The sequence below is a fragment of the Phaethon aethereus genome, assembly GCF_964289735.1.
Source record: "Phaethon aethereus genome assembly, chromosome: 3".
In the NCBI taxonomy this organism is placed as follows: Eukaryota; Metazoa; Chordata; class Aves; order Phaethontiformes; family Phaethontidae; genus Phaethon; species Phaethon aethereus.
The window spans coordinates 63778503-63797715 of NC_138576.1; the positions used below are offsets into that span (position 1 = coordinate 63778503).

Consider the following 19213-nt stretch of genomic DNA (forward strand, 5'->3'; position numbering starts at 1 on the left):
GGCTTCTCGCCTGGGCCACATCCCAGAAAATGGTTTCATTTTAGTACTCTGAAGCAGCTTTACCAGAAGCAATGTTGTGCATCGTCTTCTACTTTTGTAAATACTTCTAAAGATCTATTTTCATAAATGCAGAGGAGGCAAACTATGGAGCCCAAAAGAATAATACTAATATGTTCTCCCGGAATTTCCCTGGGTAGTTTTTTGTTGTGGGAGTCTAAGAGGCAGCGGCATGGGGTAGCTTGGTGACAGGGCAGAGTTGAAGACTCTGGAGTTGAAGGAAGATCAGGGTGAGCTCAGGTGCTGGTCACACCTACTCACACTGTTTGGAGACAAGAGGGTGAACACTTCCTACCAGGAGAAAGGGTTTCCTTGCTTGGTGAATTTTTCTGTGTGTGCACACTCGCATCAAGCCAGAAGCAGCACAGAAGCAGAACGGGTGAGCAGGAGACGTGTGCCAGCAAGGAACTTGGGCATAGCCTGACATGGCAGTGCAAGGACAGGCGTTTATTCTTGACAGTAACAACATGTAAGACTCTAATGTTAGATAGTTGTTTCCACTGGAAGAGAGCTGTAGTCTTCCAGAGAAAACATGATTGTAGTCAGCTTACTTAGAGACTATTAGGGAGCTCTAAAATTCTAGATTGGTTCTAGAACCATCTAAAATGGTTGTTTACAATTTATATACAGATGTTGTTCTTAAACAGCATTTAAGCTTTCAACAGTGTTTGTGCACAGACCTGTCAGAATTGCAAAACAAGATGTCCAGTGAAGGCTGTGATGGTCAAGACTCCAGAAACACGAAGTATTTGTTGTTGTCTTTACTCTGAAGCACAGAAATGCCACAGCTATTCAAATTACTTGTAGGCTTTATGGCTGCCCTTTTACAGAGGAGAAATTCGATCCAAACAACACCACTTTTTGATTAGGTGTTTTGTTCTGTTGAATCTAATAATCTCCAACACTTACAATGCTTGCATATACAGCACTGAAATTCAGATGAATGAGAAACAGCACCTGCAGCATTAAAAAAACAAAGATACAACTTCCCCTCTCTTTCCTTCCAGGTGCCCCTCTCCTCTCCTCTCCCTCCCTTCTGGACATCTTTATTTCTTGAATTTTCCAGCTGGTCTTAACATTGTAATTGTTGAGTATAACATTAATGTTAATATTAATAATGTTTAAGCTCCTGTCTTAGGTCTTTATTAGTTTTTTTCTGACAGGAACAACAAATGGTATTTTTCTCATTGTCACTGCACATAGTATTTTAATTGTTTCTGTGAATTTTATTGAGTAACATCATATTTTACAATACCAGATGTTTCCTTAAATGTGCAACAAGTTCCTGGATCATTTGTGGTCTGTTAAACACCGGAAGAAACAACTTGCATTGTGGAAATCCCACACATTTTTTTTTTCACGATAATTCAGTGCAGCCAGTCTTAAAGCATCATTCTGGGTACTTTTCAAAAGTAAAGATATTTTCCAGAATCTTGTTTTGATGACATTTTAGTATGTTCATATGAAATAGATGTTGTTCCAGCAGTGAAATACAAACTTGGCATGTCATGCACTTGCTTCCAGTAAAAAGGTGGTGAATGCCAATGCCTGCAGCTGTTGAAAAGGAGACATGCAGCCTCTGAATGGTAATACTACTATACAGGGCATAGGACTTTCTCAAATTACATTGACCTACATTTCTTACACAATGACAATAAATACTAAAATTTAAAGAGGTATTTCTTCAGGCAGCAAGAATTAAACTGCAAAACCTCCTACTGCAGAACAGGGTAGATGCTAGAAGTGTGCATGTGTTCAAAAAGTAGTTAGACATGATGAAAAATTACCTTGAACAGGTAGTTATCAGGAGAGTTTCTCTCTGGCTCAAAAATATTCTCAGATGCAGATCTTTGACCACTGTTTAACCTGCTTTAAAACAGCAGTTGTTGTACCCAGGCATGAAATAAAGGTGGATTTCAAAACTGTCTATGTGATTCAGGAACATAAATCTGTCTGGAGAGGCAGGATGTGCATTCCTAAATCACTTAGGCATTTTTTCACATCTCTGCCGCCAGTTGACCATCTATTTTGAAAGCCTTTTTTTCCCCCCATCCCTGTTTGTATTGAATCATTTTCACTTTGAATTGTGAAAAATCAACGAGATGTAAGGGAATTTCTCAATGTGATTCAGGGTGGTAAGGCAGGGCCTTAGGAATACGTGTAACACATTGAGAGGAGAGTTAGTCAATGTAATTTCACAGTGGCCTTTCTGTATGTTACCTTCTGGATCACCAAGTTGTTCTAGATGTCTTAGAAGAAATGAGGTTTAAGGCAGAAATTGAAAGATGAGTTGGTTGTGGCATGTCTATATCATGCAGAGACCAACATGGATGAGAACACAACTATGCCTTCTGTTTATCGAGTTTAAATAGTAACACAACACATTAACTTGGGAAAGAATGTTTTGTCTTCTTTAAATCACCAGGTAGCTGCAGTGGATGTTACAGTACCTACTCTATTGCTTTGTTCTGGACTCCTCTCAGGTTGATAAACATTGCTTTTAATCTCGCTAGAACTAGCACTGAACTAGCACTGAACTAGCACTCTCTAGGTCTTCAGGAAACCATGGGACTAGTTACCCTAACACAGTATATTTTCCTTTTTTTTTCTTCTTCTTATTGGTGAACACCCTACAATTTTTCCACCATAGGTACAAAAGTATTCTTCCTGGTAATAGGCTTCCTTGTGCAGACCACTTAGATATGGTTGGTGGACTGGCTATTAAAACTGTGTTTGCTAGAGAGGTTACACTGGTAACAGCATAACGAATGTCTGCTTGGGTAGCGTCAAAGTATTCAAACATCTTATAATGTTCTTCCCACCAAATACTGCCAATACATTGTCATTGGGTCAGGACTTTATAGTTTAAAGGTGTTTAGCATTTTTTCTAAGAACAAATAAAAGCATTTTTATATACCTTAGAGAGACACTGTCAAACAAGGATTTCCTGTTGCTAAAATAAAGGCTTTTCATCATTTGCTTGTACAGTTGCCAGAAATCTAACAACTGTTAGATTAACAGTTATTAAATTTGCAATAATCTATGCCAAACTAAGACTGAAAGCAGGCAGGATTATACCATTTTTCAATTATACAGGAAAAATTAGGTGATCCGTTTATTATCCTCAGATTGTATTTTTCTTGAAGACCAGTAAAACAGACCAAAAAAGGGTAACTCTTTGCAAAAACAATTTTCTTTATGTACTTACCAAAAGGAGACATTTTGGAGCGCACAATTAACAGGTTCTAGAACAAGCTGTTATAAAGGACTAAGGCATTCTAAGTTTTTTCCTGACAAAGAGACATCGTGATGGAAAGTTCAGAACCTGAGTTTTGCAATGTGTGTCTTGAAACTTTACCTTGCCCTTTTGTCTTGGATCTTTGCTCAGCTATGTATCATCCCTTGATGCTGGTTTTACAGATATAACTCTAAAAAAACACACTTCAGTCCACATGGTTGGATGTGTCCATAAATGCCATGGATTTCTGACTTCATTTTAGGCATTACTGCCAGACACAATAAAACAGTTTCAGATACACCTCCAGTTTCATTTGTCCCTTTCATTAAGGATTTCTTACATTTTTGTAAAGTTTTAGACATACTTTGAGTGCAAAATTAAATTCCCCGTAAGAATATCTCAAAAACTAAGATAATTGCTATTTTTTCATTGATTTTTAGAATAGTTTACAATGCAGCTGTCATGCAACACCACCAGAGAAGTCCTCACAGCAGGAGCTGAGAAACAGAGCTTCATTAGCTCCCATGAGGTGGAGGATCCAGTCTTACACTGAGCAGCAACATTCTTTAACAAGCAGCTTCAGGCTTTTAGTCTGGAGCTCCTGGTCTATTTTACGGCTACAGAAATTTTGCTGAGGATTAGAGACAATGCAACACGAAATAGTTGCCACAGCCGCCAACCACTGGGTTCTCCTGGTTTATCCTCACATGACAGCAATCCTCTGCCTGCAAGCTCTGTCCGTCCCCCTGCTGCGAGAGCAGCAAGGCTCTCCACACTGGCTGGAGTGAGTGGATAGTCCACTCCCGCAATGAGGTGGAATTTACACCCTCCGTCACTCACCCATAGTTCCTGTTTGTGTCATAGCCACCTCACAAACTGGGGTCAGATGAGGGTTATGCGGGTGCTTGGTGTTTGCTCCGTTCTTTCTAAGAAACAGACGTTTGGTGGAGATTTTATCGAGGTAAAAAAATGCAAGTGACAAGTGCCACAAGCTCTGAGATGCAGCAGTGTGGAAAACTTCCTGTTTACCTTTCTCTCCTAGTACATCATTTATGTTCGTTTGTCTTCCTTGCAGCCACTAGCAACTGAACAAATTGATAATCTCTGATGACTCCCTTTACAGGTAAGGCCTGGAAACTTGAAGCTGCTGTTCTGCCTTGACATTTGGTGGGGCAACTTGATTCAGTCACAGCTGGAGCTGGCAGCTGTGCTGGCAGCAGCCCTGGCTTCCTCAAAAGCTTCCTCAGTCTCTGTTGAAACAGCCACAGCCAATTCTTTGGAATTTGGATTTGCAACCTCAGTAATCCCTCCAATTAATTCATTGCACAATGATGTCTTTTGTCACAGAATTGTTAAAATGGTATTCACTGCTATTTAACAATCTCCTCCCAAAGAGATCAAGCAGCTGTAGATTTCTGAAGGCTTAACAGTGGAAATGTTTCATCTCTTCTCCCAGTATTCAACAGAAAAGACTTTTCACCTGATGTTCTCAGTGTCAAAACTTAGTCCTTTCTGGTTTTCCATTCTCCTCTTGTCTAGAGTACCTCGACACCCTGTCAGCTGTCAGCTGAAATGAGCATACTTCTTACTGGTAGGTTAATTATTTTCCATGCTTGTTAATTATTTTCCATGCTAAGCCTGAAGCACCTTAACTGTTTGTATTGATACAGAAAAAAATAAAATTGAGGGTGTTTCATGAGTATTTGTACACAGAAAAGTAACCGTTAATGAAGTTATTGAATGAACAACTCAGAAGTTAGTTCCAGCTGCAGAACATTCTTCCTTTCTATGGAAAAAAAAGATACATTTTTGTCTGTGATATAGTTACACATAATTTCCATTGAATCATCAGTACACAGAGTGTGTTCCTCAAACTTTTGAGTGGATGACTTACACAGGATAAGACAGGAGATTTCTATTTGACTTACTCTTCAAATTAATCAGAAAATATCTTTCTACATACAAAAACATGAAAATGAAAAATGAAGTTTTAACAATTTGTAAAAGAACACCTGAAAGCTTTTAATTTTCTCTGATTTTTTGGGGGGAGGGGAGGGGGATTTTCTTTCCTGCCAGTGTCATTGGAAACAGAAAGAAAAAGAAGATTTTAACTTAAAACCATGTGATTGCAGGATCTTGCAGTTGGAGAGTTGTTTGAAATGCTGCATCAATGGAAAAAAGGAGACTCTTACTGTAGACTCAAGAGCTTGATTCTCACAGCTTCTGTTGTCTTTTCTTTGTGATCAAGTGAAATACTAGTGTAGAAATTCTCAAGGCTGTACCTATGGAGCTTCATTAGGTGACAACAGGCATATGCCGGCAGCTCTGCAGTAACCTTCAATATGCTGCGAGCTGCAGTGGCACTACAGACCAGCAGTTTTATAAATGCTGTATCTTCAAGATTAAGGAAAATTGTAGTGGCAGCTTGACCACGCAACTCAGCTGAAAGAGAAAACAGAGCAACATTTTGACAGGGATCAAAATCACTTCCAAAGGAAATCTTCTGTTCATCATAGCTATTTTTCAGAAAACATGCATTATGTCAGAAACTATGCAATTGCCGCTCTTTTCCGAGTACATTGACATTTAAAATAAATCTACCATAGACTCCTCAAGTCCCCAGGAAATCAAAATCACATTAGAACTGAAAGAGTAGCTCTAGTGTCAATACACGTAACTATACATAGTCTAGTAACTTAAGAAAAAATAGAAGAAAGAGCAATTTTCAGCTTCAGCAGACTTTGCTAGCTTTGACGCTACTGAATGCTCACGCGCATCTTAGCAAAACGGGGAGATGTATTCCTGGGAGCATGCAGGCCTGCGGTGTCCGCAGTCCCTGCAGCAACCGCCAGACCTAGGCGCGTGGACCAAAGCGGCCTTCCCCGCTGGCAGGTCGGGTCAGCAGAAAGGCCAACAGGCCACCTCGCCCTTGCCAGGGAGCAGGGATGCCTTTAGCGAGAGTCACTGGGAGGTGATACCATGGAGCAACATGGTGCCTGCCCCAACACAAGACCCAGAAGGATGCCTACACATGAATTTCACCCTAACACCCTCCAAGCACAGCCTGGCCTGGAGGTAGTTAACCCGAAGTTGCCCAGATAAGAAGAAACACCCCCTGGAAGGGAACCGAAGACGCCTACTGAGTTTCCGCCCCAGTGTGCAGGTACCCGGCTGCTCCGAGGCCCCGCGGGTGCGGGAAGCCTCCCCGGGAAGGGGCCAAGGCTGGCACCTTCGGCCTGCGGAGGGGACCAGCAGAGGGCAATAAAGGGGAGCTCGGGTCGCAAACCCGCACCAGGGGCCGGGTACGTGACTCTGGCGGCACCGGGAGCGTTACCGGGACCCCCCACCCCCGCGCACACCTGTGCCGCCGGGCGGCTTCGGGGAAGGCCGCGCCCCCGCTCGCTTCCCGCGGCGGGGCTCGGGCAGCGGAAACTTACTCCGCGCGCCCTCGTAAACACAGGCTCGGCGCCCTCCCCCGGCCGCTATTTCGGAGCGGCGTGATGTCACGGCGAGCCGCCGCGGCACCTCCGCCGGCCCCGGGCCCTGCGGTTCTGCCCCGCCGCCGGCCTGCCCGCAGGGAGGGGCGGCCGCGGCCCGCCCTCACCTGCAGGGCGGGGGCGGGAAGCGGAGGCGCGCCCCGTGCTGGCCGAGGGGCTGAGAGGGGCGCGCGGGGAGGGGAGGGAACGGCTCGCGCCGCGCTCTGCGCCGCGGCCGGCTGAGGTGCCGGCGGGCTAGCGGGGGCCGCCGGCGGCCGCGCTCCCAGGCGGGGCGGGGCTGGGCCGGGCCGGGCTGCCGCGCTATTAATAGCCGGGGCCGCGGCGGGTGGAGGGCAGAACGGCTGTGACCATGCAGGGCAACGGGGAGCGGGCGGCAGCGGGGAAGGGCCATGAGGACCGTCTCGACGGGGTGGGGGTGGCCGATGGTGGGCTGCAGGCTGCGGCCGTGCCCATGCTGCCGGCCATGGAGGTGGCCGAGGAGCCTGAGAAAGCTCCGGGCGGCAAGAGTAAGGACCCCAACACCTACAAAGTGCTCTCCCTGGTAAGGGCCGGGGGGCCGCCGCCGCAGCGGGGCGGCGGCTGGGGGACGGGCGGGCGGCCTTCGCCGCGGCTCGCCTCGCCGGCAGCGCGGCCGCGGGCAGGTGCTTCGCCTCGCGGGGCTGGGGACCGTCCCAGGAGCGGCCGCGGTCTTCTCTCCCGTTTCGGGGAGACTCTTGTCCCGGTGGGACCCTCGGAGCCTCCCGGGGGTCTGTCCCGGCGGCCTGCTGCGGCCCCGGGAGAGAGAAGCGGCCTTGGGCACTAGCGGCTCCTCGGGGTGCCCGGGCAGCAGCGCTGCGGGACGGCTCCCGCCTGCCCGCCGCAGGAGGCGGCCTCGGGCGGAAGCGCGGCGCTGGCGGGTGCGGTGCCGCTTACAGACGGCACCCTGGCTGCAGCGGCGTTAACGGTGCTGCCGCTGATTTTTATTTTTTTTTTTTTTTTTTTTTTTTACCTCTTGGAGGCACTCGGGGTTGAATCGTCTCGGTTGTTTTGTAGCGTTAATGGTTGTCCTGTTTTCCGCGTCTAGTTTTAGCTGTTCGGTGTAGGGGATGCACCAGGGGAGACAAAAACAGGTTAAAACAGGAAAAGGTAAAAAGAGTTCAAGAGCCGAAGGGATGGAGGAAGTATAAAAACTTGCTTTTCACTGACTTTGAAATACTGTGGATTGCAAGTGTGTCTCCAAGTGCTGCTTGGTTCCAGCCTTGGTTCAGGTGGCCTGATGGCCAAAGCCATTGTCAGCAGGTAGGTCCCTTTCCAGTTTTGGCTATGCTGCTGCATTATAATTATCCTCCCTGTAGAGATGTGAAAATAAGACTTTCCAGGCTGCCTGGAGTAATGGTTATGAGGCTAAAAGCATTATCGAGGTGAAAGAACTGTGGCCTTCTTGGAAGGAAGCTTTGGTGGAACTGCAGCGGACTCTTTATCATGTAAATATATAGAGATATATATCTCATAAACAGTCCTCTTTCAGTGCCTTAAAGCGTAAGGACCAAGATGCCTTTCCAAACTTACCTGTAGTTTTGTAAACTGGTTACTGTTTCAAGTGAACTGTCTGCCAGATCCTAGCAACTGCATGTTGGTTGTACTTTCTGATGTAACGGGTGGTAAGTTGCATTTCCAAGCTTGTCAGAACCTTATAATAAAAATTTCAAAATTCACATAAGGGCATGTGGTAGTTTCCATGTAGAAATGTTTTTTAGTAACTGTTCTGATGGAAAATAATCTTTAAATAACTCTTAAATGACAGTGGATTATAGCTTGTTTCGTTACTTTGTTGTCTCCTGAGGAGGTTAGGTTGTCCCATAAAAGCCATTGCAGCTGGGTAGTGAAAACAGCCCAGCTTTTTCCAGGCTTAGGAGTAGGTAATAATAGTGGAAAACAATAATTTACTATTAAAAAACTAATGTGTTTGCTCTGAGTGTTTTAGGCTCTAACACAACAAAATGGTTAGAGATACACAGCAACTGAAAGACTGGAGTTAAGTATAAATCAAAATGTTTGCAGGTACTTACTCTTCAGAATTTATTTTTATTTTCCAAACCTTAACTGAGAATCGGCAAAGTGTTCATCCTGTGCTGACTAAAGTGTCAAAGTGAAGTATATGTCATCTATACAGAAATAATTTAGAAGTTCTAAATATAAATAAACATGCAGTATTGTTTTCAGCTATTGCAGACACTGAGATAATACAGAATATTTGGAGAGAACTTGGAAAAACTTTCTAAATACTGCAGGTGATAGTAGATTGAGTAAAACAAGAACATACTTGGCCTAAATATTGTGTTAGAAAGTCATAAGAGTAGGAAACTGGAGTTTGCTAGTTGGAGTTCCAAGTGGAGTTGGAAATGAAATTTCTTTCTTTCTCTCAAGCCAGTGTATTTATAATGCATTGATGGTCTCATCCTGATGTAGAGGTAGGAAAGAAGTGAGTAGATTTACCTGCTTGGTGTTTTGGGTTGAGCAATGGGAAACTATAAAAGTGATGCTATTCAAATCAGACACAGGTAAACTCTCTTTGTCTGCATTTATCCTACTTGCTGGCACCATTGCTTCCTTCGTTTGGGTAGACAGAGAAATTTGACTTTCGGGTAAGTTTCTGTTGAATTTTTTGTAAAAACTAGTGAATGAATTTCTGGTGATTAGAGAATACTTGAATTACATTTTTAATTTTTCTGGAAAGCACAGACTTGCTTGCATTCCCTTCTTCCTATCCATGTGCCTGCCACCCTTAGAAGTCTGTACAACTTGTGAACACAACCTCGATGTTCGCAGCTTCTGTCCATGAGCTAACTTCACCCTATTATGGAGGAACTTGCAGAGGTTGCATGTACAAAAGGTTGGACTCTACCCATGGATTTTGGTGGTTGCTCCAGAAGCCTCTGTGTTACATGACAGTACTTAGTTGTTAGCTGAATGTATGAGGGTTGAGGGAGGATGTAGGTAGAGAATGAAGTGGTATAGAGTCACCTCTGCTTCTAGAAGACCTTGTTGTGGCAGGCATAATTTTAGTTCAGCTGTAGCTTTTCATACCATGCAGGTGGCTCTTCTGTTGCAGCGGCACAGGAAGGATTCACCAAATGGTGGGGCAGGCCCACAGGGGTCTATTAACCCATTGTGCTTCCCTAAGGCAACAGAATGAAAACATCCAACTTTGAGTAATCGTGAGAGATGGTGATCCTTTTATTCATTTATGTAACTTCTGTGCACACCTTTTCATTTCGTGTCTTGCCAATTTTCTGAGCTCTCACCTTTGTCCCTCAAAGTCCAAGGAGCTGTCTGGCTGGCTGTAGTCTCTCCAGGCTCACCTGCTGCTGTCGTGTGACTGAGCAGCATGCTGCCACACAAGAGCAGTGTAATTCTTGCTTAGGTTAGAGGTTTTCTGTTCCAGCTTGCCAGTGACTCTCAGGCAATGCATTTTGGTCTGAATCACTCATTCCATTAAAATAAAATTTTCCATGCGTTTATAATGGCTGAACCATTGAGGGAAAAAGTAGCAAAATAGACAGTGTTTCTTTTTAGGCAGTTTCAAGCTTTCTTTATCAAAACTGGAAAATTAATTTAAACTCACACTTCTGTTAGAAAATTTCTTCAGGAGTTTTTGCAACTTGAGAATTCCTGATTAGAAAAGAATTATCAAAAAATTCCATGTAAGGTCCGGTCTGAGACATTGAAAGTATGTTAGTGTCCTCTAAAGAGTAACTCAAGTATTTGGAGTGCATAAAGACAATAAATTGTGAGGTTTTAAAAAATGTTGTGGGAATACACTTAAAAATATTTTGTAAGTCCGGAATTATTTTTCCTTGTAGCCTTTTAATTAAGGCAGCCTGGTCTTTTTTTAAGACTAGTGTTTTATGTGTGTGCCAAATACTAAACAGTCTCTTGAAATTTTCCTTTATTCAGTTGCCTTCTGTAATTTACTGAGAGGGTAGCTAGAACTTGGATAATACCTGTGAATTAAACCAGTTTTAATTAACAAATTAAACCACTGTAACTCTTGGTGCATACTCCCAGAAAGCTGCTCTGTGTTTTACGGCTGGTTGCAGATGCAGTGAGAAGTAATCCAGGTTGTGTTGCACTCCTGTATGTTTGGTCACTTTCTCCTTTGGATGGTGAGTGAACTCTTTATCAGCCTGAGGATCAGACTAAGGCAGTGGGTGGGAGAAGGCCTTATCTACGGGCTGAAACCAGCAAAGGATAAAGATGGCATCCTTGGGAGTCTGCACGGATCTTGGTTGTCTTTTTATCTAGCAATGAAAGTTAAGTGTGCTGGGCTGTATCCAGGGACTGGTAAACAAAGTCCCTATGTAGAGTGCTTGTTAGACCCCACCTGGAATACTGTGTTCAGGCTCGAGCCCCTCCAGTGCCGGAAAGATAAATTTAACTGCAGTGAGTTCAGCAGCGTGCCATCAAAGTGGTTTGGGGCTAGAGTTCCTCTCCTGTGAGGAGAGACGGGGGGACCTGGGCTTGTTTAGCCTGGGGGAGAGATAGCTTGGGTGAGGAACACCTAACAGTATCCTTCCCATACCTCTGAGGACATAATCGAGAAGGTGGAACCAGGCTCTGTACTGGTGTGCACAGTGGGAGAATGAGACAATGGCCATATACTGAAACAGGAGAGGTTATTCCTGGATATAGGGAGATATCAATATTTATTTTTTATTGTGAGGATAATTAAGTGTTCAAACAGGTTGCATAGAGAGATCGTGTTGTCTCCACCCCTGGAAGTTTTCAAGACTCAACAGCATAGAGCCATGAGCAGGCAGATCTAAATTCAGTTTTGATCCAACTTTGGGCAAGAGATTGGACTAAAAACCTCTTGGGGTCCCTTCTAGCCTTATGATTCTATAAACCTGTTTCCAGTTATCCATGGGTCTCTGAGTTTAGGGTGTAAGATCTGAATCCTAAACCCCCATAAATTGTATGTGAGAGTCTTAGCCCAAGGAAGAGTATCTCTTGTCCATTAATATCTGTCATTGCTGCAGTCAGGAGAGACTCTAACTACAGAAGAGAGATCTGTTGGCTATAAAGATATTTTCTGTAAGAGTCCTGAAAGTTTTTCACCACCTCCTTCCAAAATAACCCATAGCTGCTGACTTTCTGCTCATGCAGGGAAAGGTGTGCTGTGTCACGATTTTGAAGGCAACTGTAGGTTTGTTTGGTGTTTTTGTTTGTTTTGTGCCCCCCCCCCAGTTGGTGAAGGTATGGAAAATAACCTTTTCTTATGTAGGTGTCTGGAAGACTGCATGCCTGTTCGGTTGTTTTAATGCTGATGGTTTCCCTCCTAGATATGTCTGAGGGTGCCTAAACCTTCGTATAGGCTAGCACTTTTTGGAATAAAGCATTGCTATATTCTCTTCTACATCTGCTGTTGGAGAAAGGGAGCAATTAGTGAGAGAGCAGGTGGGAAATGGGTTGGACTCTTTGAGTAGTGTGTTGGCCCAGGCCCTTCAAAAGCTTGCTTTGCTCTCAGATTTGGGCTCCTGAGAGGGGTGTGATCACTGGATGAACTCTTCTCTGTCTTCTGCCGTTACTGCAGTGTGGTCTTGATTCTTGGGGGAAGGACTGTGTAGAAAGCTGGTTCCAAACTTGGGGTGTTTCCCTTCATGCTCATCATACAGAGTCAGGACTTAATGTAACTCCTGTGAAGAAAGGAAAGTTATTGACAGTTAAGTGTTCAAGCCCTAACCTTGTGATTTGGAACATGGTTATTGACTTCAGCAGACTTTGGTATTGATATTTTTATGGTTGTCAGTGAGTTCTTTAGCACTGGATTCAAGGGCACTTTACTTTGTGTGTGAGTTTGGGAGTGCTGGGCACCATGTTCAGTCTTTAGTCTTCTTTTGTTCCTCGGCAAATAATTCCATTTCAGCCTTTTCTGTACAGTTTTGCTTTAGGTACCTTGCCTTTTTTCCTTTTTCAGTAAAGTAGTCCATACTGAAATTACTTGCTACTGTGAGAATGCTGGATTGAGCTCAGATGGGGCCTCTGTGTTCCAAGAAACTCCACATAGCTTAACAATGATATTAAAGTGGTTGACTGTTACGCAATTTAATTTTTTAGCACCAAACATCCTCTGCTGAAATAAGAAGTCAAAAGTGACAGTGACAGGATGACCATAGTTTAAATAGACTTTGACGTGCTTTTGGTTCAGAAATATTAAAGCACTAAAGTGCAAGTAAAGCAAGAATACAAGTTAACCCTGGAAATCCTCCTGGTCAGCATATCCTATCTTAGATGATAGAAGGTGATATGAAATAAAAAATATTATCCAAAGAAACACTTGCAAGAATTGAGGCTTTTTCTACATTTAAAAAAAAAACAAACCCAAAAAACAACAAAACCAAAACCCCAAAACCAAACACTTGCATAATAATCTTCACCAATGGAGAACAGTGGTTGCCTTTGTCATTGTACTCAGAACTAATTTTTAAACTTTATTGCCAAACTAGGTTGATTTTGGGTGCAGCTGTGCCACAGTCAAAGGTGTGATTGTTTAGCATACTTTGGCCCACTTTAAGCTGGGTAGCTTAGGTATGGCTTTCAGCATAGACAAAATGGTGTGCAGTTTAGGACAGGGTGCAAGATAGTCGCTCATGTAGCTGAGCTGGAGGATTTCAAGGCATCCGGGAGACTTTTCACACCTCCGAGTGCAGTGTGTGAATGCTTCTGGCTTCCTGGCCTCCAGCTGGAGTGCAAAGCTTGGAATAGGCTGAAGTACACCCAGCTGTGTGACTTGCATGCTTCTGTCAACACTGCTGGCTGGTTGCCTGCCTGAAAACATCCATGTTGTGACTAGGACTTTGAGTGTAGACTATCTGCTGATGGACTAGGCTGTAGTTTTGCTAGGATCAGCCATTTGGTCCATTCAGGCAAAACAAAGGAGGGACTAGGGGCTGTGATTAGTGTCCTGTGCTCAGACTTCCTGCTTGAATATTCAGAGCTCTGATTCAATCTACACCTTAGGGTTTTCATTACCTTTCTTTAATTTTGCAGTAATAGTCTTTGTCTACCTGTCAAGCACCTGATGAGGGCAAGTTGCAATGAAAGAGAAGGTAAACCTGTATCCAGGTGTGACAAGAAGGCAGACATGGACAGTAGCCTCACTGGCAAGGGACAGTCTTGTAGTACCTGAGCAAGGTCAGCAAAGCAGGTTTGGGGATGCTAACCAGATTCAGACAATAGTCTAGACTGCCAGAGGAGTACACTGTGATGAGGTAATTCCAAAGTCAAGGAAGGAGGTCAAGTCTGTGAGTTTGAGTCAGGGTCTGGATCAATAGGTTACTTGACCAGGATCGACATGACTGCGGTGTGGCTGTAACACAGCTAAGGCAGGGGACGGAGGCAAGTGATGACTATATGCAGCTGCAAAAACAACGTTGGGGGAGACTCTGATGAGGCGTCTTCCAGCTTTTTGTTGATGAACTGTCTTCAGGATTGGTTGAGGTTTCCCAAACAGTGCTCTCAACAGCTGAAAGAGTGTCAGACAACTGGAGCAAGGACAGGCAGCCAAACTCGTGGTAGGGGGGAGTGTGCTCTTGGTCTGAACACCACTTCAATGTAGTTCTGCAAGGCTCTCTGATACTAAAATAGTAAGGAACATGTTAATAGTTTAAATTGATAGACTTTCTGTAGAGATAATTGTTAACTTGGATTCAGAACAACTTAGTTACTGTGATAAAACTGTTAGATTTCAGGCAAGGCCAAAGGTATAGAAATTTCGCAAGGCTTCCTTCCAACTCCTGCTCTTCAAAATTTTTCCTTGGCATTCTTTCACTGACATCAGTAAAATTACACAAGGAGTGAATTGTTGTGATTTGTCTTGCCGTGGAAGTTATGTGTCTGTTGCTTTCAGCTGAAAGGAGGAGTAGAGCAAATTAAAGACTTTGAGAACATGAAAGGCTTGAAAAATTTCTCACCTTGGAGCCAGTATTAGAAATTAATATATTGGCAGACATCACTGCGATGGGCAGTGGATCAATACTTGTCTTAAAGAATGTTCTGTCTGACTGAATTTGGCAATATTCTGCATTGCAGTAGTGTCCTGTTTGAATGAAACAGTAGTATATATGACTTTCAGAGAAGCTATTTTATAATGATCAATATTGGAATGGTATTTTGAAAACAGGAACTATATCAAAACAACTTAAAAATACTTTCTGCGCTGAAAAGCAAAAACTTTCTTTTTCTGCACAGGTGTTGCACAGTTCAGCTGTATAAAAAATTTTCTCTAAGGGTACTTAAGACATCAATTGATTTTATTGTAAATGGAATGTGGTGGACAGCAAAGGAAAGTATAAGTAAGGTTTTTTGGCAAATAGTCTATTGTTTAATTGTTCCACACTGAGTAAATAAGTTAGCTAAAGGGAAAAGGGAAGTAATAAGTAAAGATGAAATACCTGCATTACTGGAGAAACTCAGGTAAAGAATGAATGTTGTCCTTCAGTTGTGTAATGGCATATAGGCAAATCAGCCCACATAAATGCCTTTTAATATGTGGGAGTATTTGGGCACAAGTTTGTGTTAAAGGGTTTTTGTTTGTTTTATTGTTCATAGAATAACAAAAAGTGTAATAGCTGCTTACATAAAAGTCAATAATCAAACTCTTCCATTTATCTTTCATTGTGCTTTTTATCTGTGGCACGATCAAGTGGGCCAGTTCCTGAGTCCTCTTCTGGCTGAAATACAACGTTTCCATGTTGTGAAGCCTCAAAATGTGGAAGCCTGCTTTTTGGTTTTTGAGGGGCTATATTCAAAGAGTGTAGAAGTAAATAATGGCCTCTTTGTCAGCCCTGGCCTTCATTTTGGGAAAATGGCCAAAGAAGTCAGGACTAAAGGTGTGCCTGTGATTGATACCAGTATACTTAAAGGCCCATAGTGAATAGCTTTGAAACCTTATTTGTTCTGTCTTGTTCCTGTGCCCCTTTGTGGATTTGCAATTTTTGACACTCCTTACATTCTTAGTGTTTTACAGGATTTCTTCACTTGCTCCTTAAGGTCGCTGTGTCTTCCTGGTCAGCCTAATGTTGCTGTCATGGTGGCAGTAGCAACAGTGTCTGCTGCAGAAAAATGGAAGTGAATATGGGTTTACTTGGTATATTTGGCAGTATTGTTAGTGCCCAGTAGAAGCAGCCCCTTTTTGTGCTGTTCTTGTAACAAGTCTCATGACAGTACTATAAACTGCAACAGCTTCAGCATTATTCTTGAAAAGGGATTTTTGGAATTGGAAGACCATGATGATGGCTCACAGCCATATGTTTTTCTCCAGTTTTGCTTTTATTCATGGGTCAAGTGCAGCTTGTGCGGACAACGGTTTTGAGTTGGCGTAATACTGACAATTTCCCCTCTTTCTGTGTAACCATGCGTTCATATGTGGCTGCCACTAAAGCGGGTGGCATGTGGTAGTCTTTGTTCTGTGTTCATAGTCTGCTGTGCTAAATAAAAGAATTGTGTTTGAAACTACAATATTGACTATTTTCTCAAAATTCAAGTTCAGTTTTCAGTCCTGTTTATCCTTAGGTTTTTACAAAAATCTAACTGCTAATTAAATAGCAGGGTCAGCTGCTATGTCTTTTCTGGGAATTTAACAAGAAGTTATATTCCCTCTTCTTTTTGGCTAGCATGTAGTTGCACTTCAGTTTCCCTCTGAATTCTCCCATGGTGTAAAATGCATTGAAAAATAAAACAGCTAGGGGTGAAATGTGTGTGCTTTGAGAACAGCTCATGTGTTAATGCCTTTCAGGAGAATATGTACCTAGACAGTTGGATAAGCAATAAATAAGAAAAATATTTTAGATTCTAGTTGACAGATGCTATCGCTGTTCTATCTTTTTGTAGCTTTCTTGTGGAAAAACCAGATGCTTGAATAGTTTTGTGAGGTATTTAGAGAGCTATAGTATGATAATATCTTCTGCTGATAATTCCCTGCTGAATGAGCAGTTATCACTCTTTGGTAAGCTCCGTGAGGGCTTTTTATAACACCTTACAGTGGCTTGAGCTACCTTTAAAACATTCTTCTCCTCTGAATGACCTTAGGTTGCAATAGTATGTAATAAGTATTGAGCACATTCAATAGAAACAGCAAGAGTAGACCTTCTGCATGCTGGTTTGAGAAGAAAAACAATAATCTCTATACATTTTTACAGTAATTCTTTTTAGCTCTGAAAAGATTTTGGGTATAAGCTGCATTTTTTCCTTCCACTGACTTCAGGATAATTCAGTCACCTTCAGTGTTTCAGGACAACCAGGACCTGAGAGTCTCAGTGGCTCTCCTCCTCATGGGCTCTAGATGTGGAATGTGAATCAACAGAAGCAAGCCTTTGAAGAGTAAAGATGTATTTACAAATGTGGAAAGAAGAGATGAGTGGTGCAAGAAGGAGGTGGTGCACTTGTTTCAGTGCTGATAACTTCTATTTACTTTTTTAGGTGATTTATTTAGCTATGTAGCTGTGCTGGTGTGAGTGAAGTATCCACCTCCTTTCAGTTTAGTATTAAGTATCCCCTGCTTCTGAATAAAACAGGGTTGTTGGGGGGTTATCTCTGTTTAAAAATAACTTTTATAAGCATGAGTAAGTGTTCCACTGCCCCTGGCAAGTGTAGGTAAGGTTTTTGCCTTGTCCAGTACGCTTTCTGCATTTTTAACAATGCCCTTTTAAAGACAGAAAGTGACTCTCTTCTTGCTTGGAATTCACTACTTATTACTGTGTTTACACTTCTGTGGATGAAACTTTCTCAAAGATATTTCAGTGCTAAGGTCCAGCTCATTAGTCATCTATTCTAGGTGCACAAAACAGTGAAAATGTCATGTGGCCTTCACGCATCCCAGTGGCTTTGGAAAATTCTGTGTCTTTTTGCAATACTGGTGTTACAGACCCAGTCTAGATTTTCTCTCTTTATGGACAGATGTAACACAACTGTGAGAGTCAGTCATGGAGATTATAATGGAAGACTACTACTACTCATTGCTTCTCTGTTAATTGCATAGTTGTTAGTTAATGGATGTACCTTAAACCTTGGAGTGATGAGTTTTGTTGGCCATGGCACACCAGGGATGAAGAAAGGAAGCTGGAAAGCAACTGAGTACTTGGCAGGCAAAGAGTAAGGAAGGTTGACACAGAAAGAAACTTAATTCAGAATGATTATTCCTTAAAAGAAATACAAATACATTCTTTGCCAAAGAAAATGCAGAATAGAATCAGGGGGAGTAGGGGAGATGGACAGAGCTGGGGAAGAGTGAAGAGAAAGGAACAGTAGCATTGGCTGTGTAAAGGAAGAGTAAAATACAATAGCAAAGGAAAGGTGATGGTAGCTAAGACTGGTGAGAGATTCCTCTGTATGTCACTGAGACCTTTGCAGTTGACTGATCTCTTCAGGTCCGGTGTCTGCAGCTTGTGTGCTTGCTGGCTCTGTGGTCCTTCCACCAGCTCCCCCAAAATCACCGCTGAGAAACTCTCTTCTGCTGCAGCTCTAGAGATGAGTGACAGAAATGTTCCTGCTCTCTAACCATGTTACCATATTTCCATCTGTCCAGCTCAAAATAAAAGGCTTTTGAAATGTTTTCAGGATTGCAGTTTTCTAGACACTCAACCACCTATTCCCAACCACTATAATGTTTACAAAGCGAAGCTTTTATTGCTTCCTCCCACGTAGAGGAAGCAGTGATGGGACAGAGATTCATGCCTAGATGACTGTTTTTTGATTCCAAAACAAACTTTCTCAAAAATATTTTTAAAACAAAGAAGGATCCTTTCTCTGCAGTTGTTACTGTGTAGGTTTAAAAACTTTTCTCAGATATTATATTAAAATCAAATCTGACACCGGTAATCCCTCAAGTTACAGGACTATAAAAAGTTCATGTGCTGCTTTTGTGTATAACAAGGCCAGGTTCTTTAATTTTATTTGCCTTCCTAGTAAATGTGGATTCCCGTATTCTTTCTTAATTGCACCTTTTTCTCAATTCTTGCTTTCCCTTTGGGGGGGGGGGAAGAATATGCAGGAGAGAGAGAACGGGTAAGACTTTCTGCTTTTGTTTGAAGAGACTAAACCTTGAGGGCAGGCATTAGGTTGACAGTGTGGTGGTAGGTAAAGATGTGAGTCTTGTGCTTGCAGTAGGATGCTGCAGGGCTCTAATGAGGTTCTTTGGTAGTAAACCTTAAACTACATGTGCAGCTACTTCTTGTATATATATATATTTAAATCTATATAATCTTTATACAGCAGACTGCAGCATCCCAAACCTGAACTAGCTGTATGCAAAATAGTTCAGGTAATACTAGTAACCTACCTGCTGCAGCAAGGTCCCATATAGCAAGAAGCAAAGCAAATTAGTCCACATTTGGGCTGCAGCAGTGAGATGACTTTCTGTACCTAGGCAGCCTTTAAAGCTAGC

General features: G+C 42.8%; 1 protein-coding gene across 1 annotated transcript in view; it reads left to right on the forward strand.

Moving 5' to 3' along the window:
• Window positions 1-7141: 7141 nt before the first annotated feature.
• The window catches only part of ENPP1 (ectonucleotide pyrophosphatase/phosphodiesterase 1), a gene marked incomplete at both ends in the record, with an annotated part of 56721 nt that continues 44649 nt past the window's right edge, over window positions 7142-19213 (forward strand). The window contains one exon of the mRNA XM_081997778.1: window positions 7142-7333. Within this exon, the coding sequence (XP_081853904.1) occupies window positions 7142-7333 (192 nt within the window). The remainder of the gene's footprint in view (window positions 7334-19213) is intronic.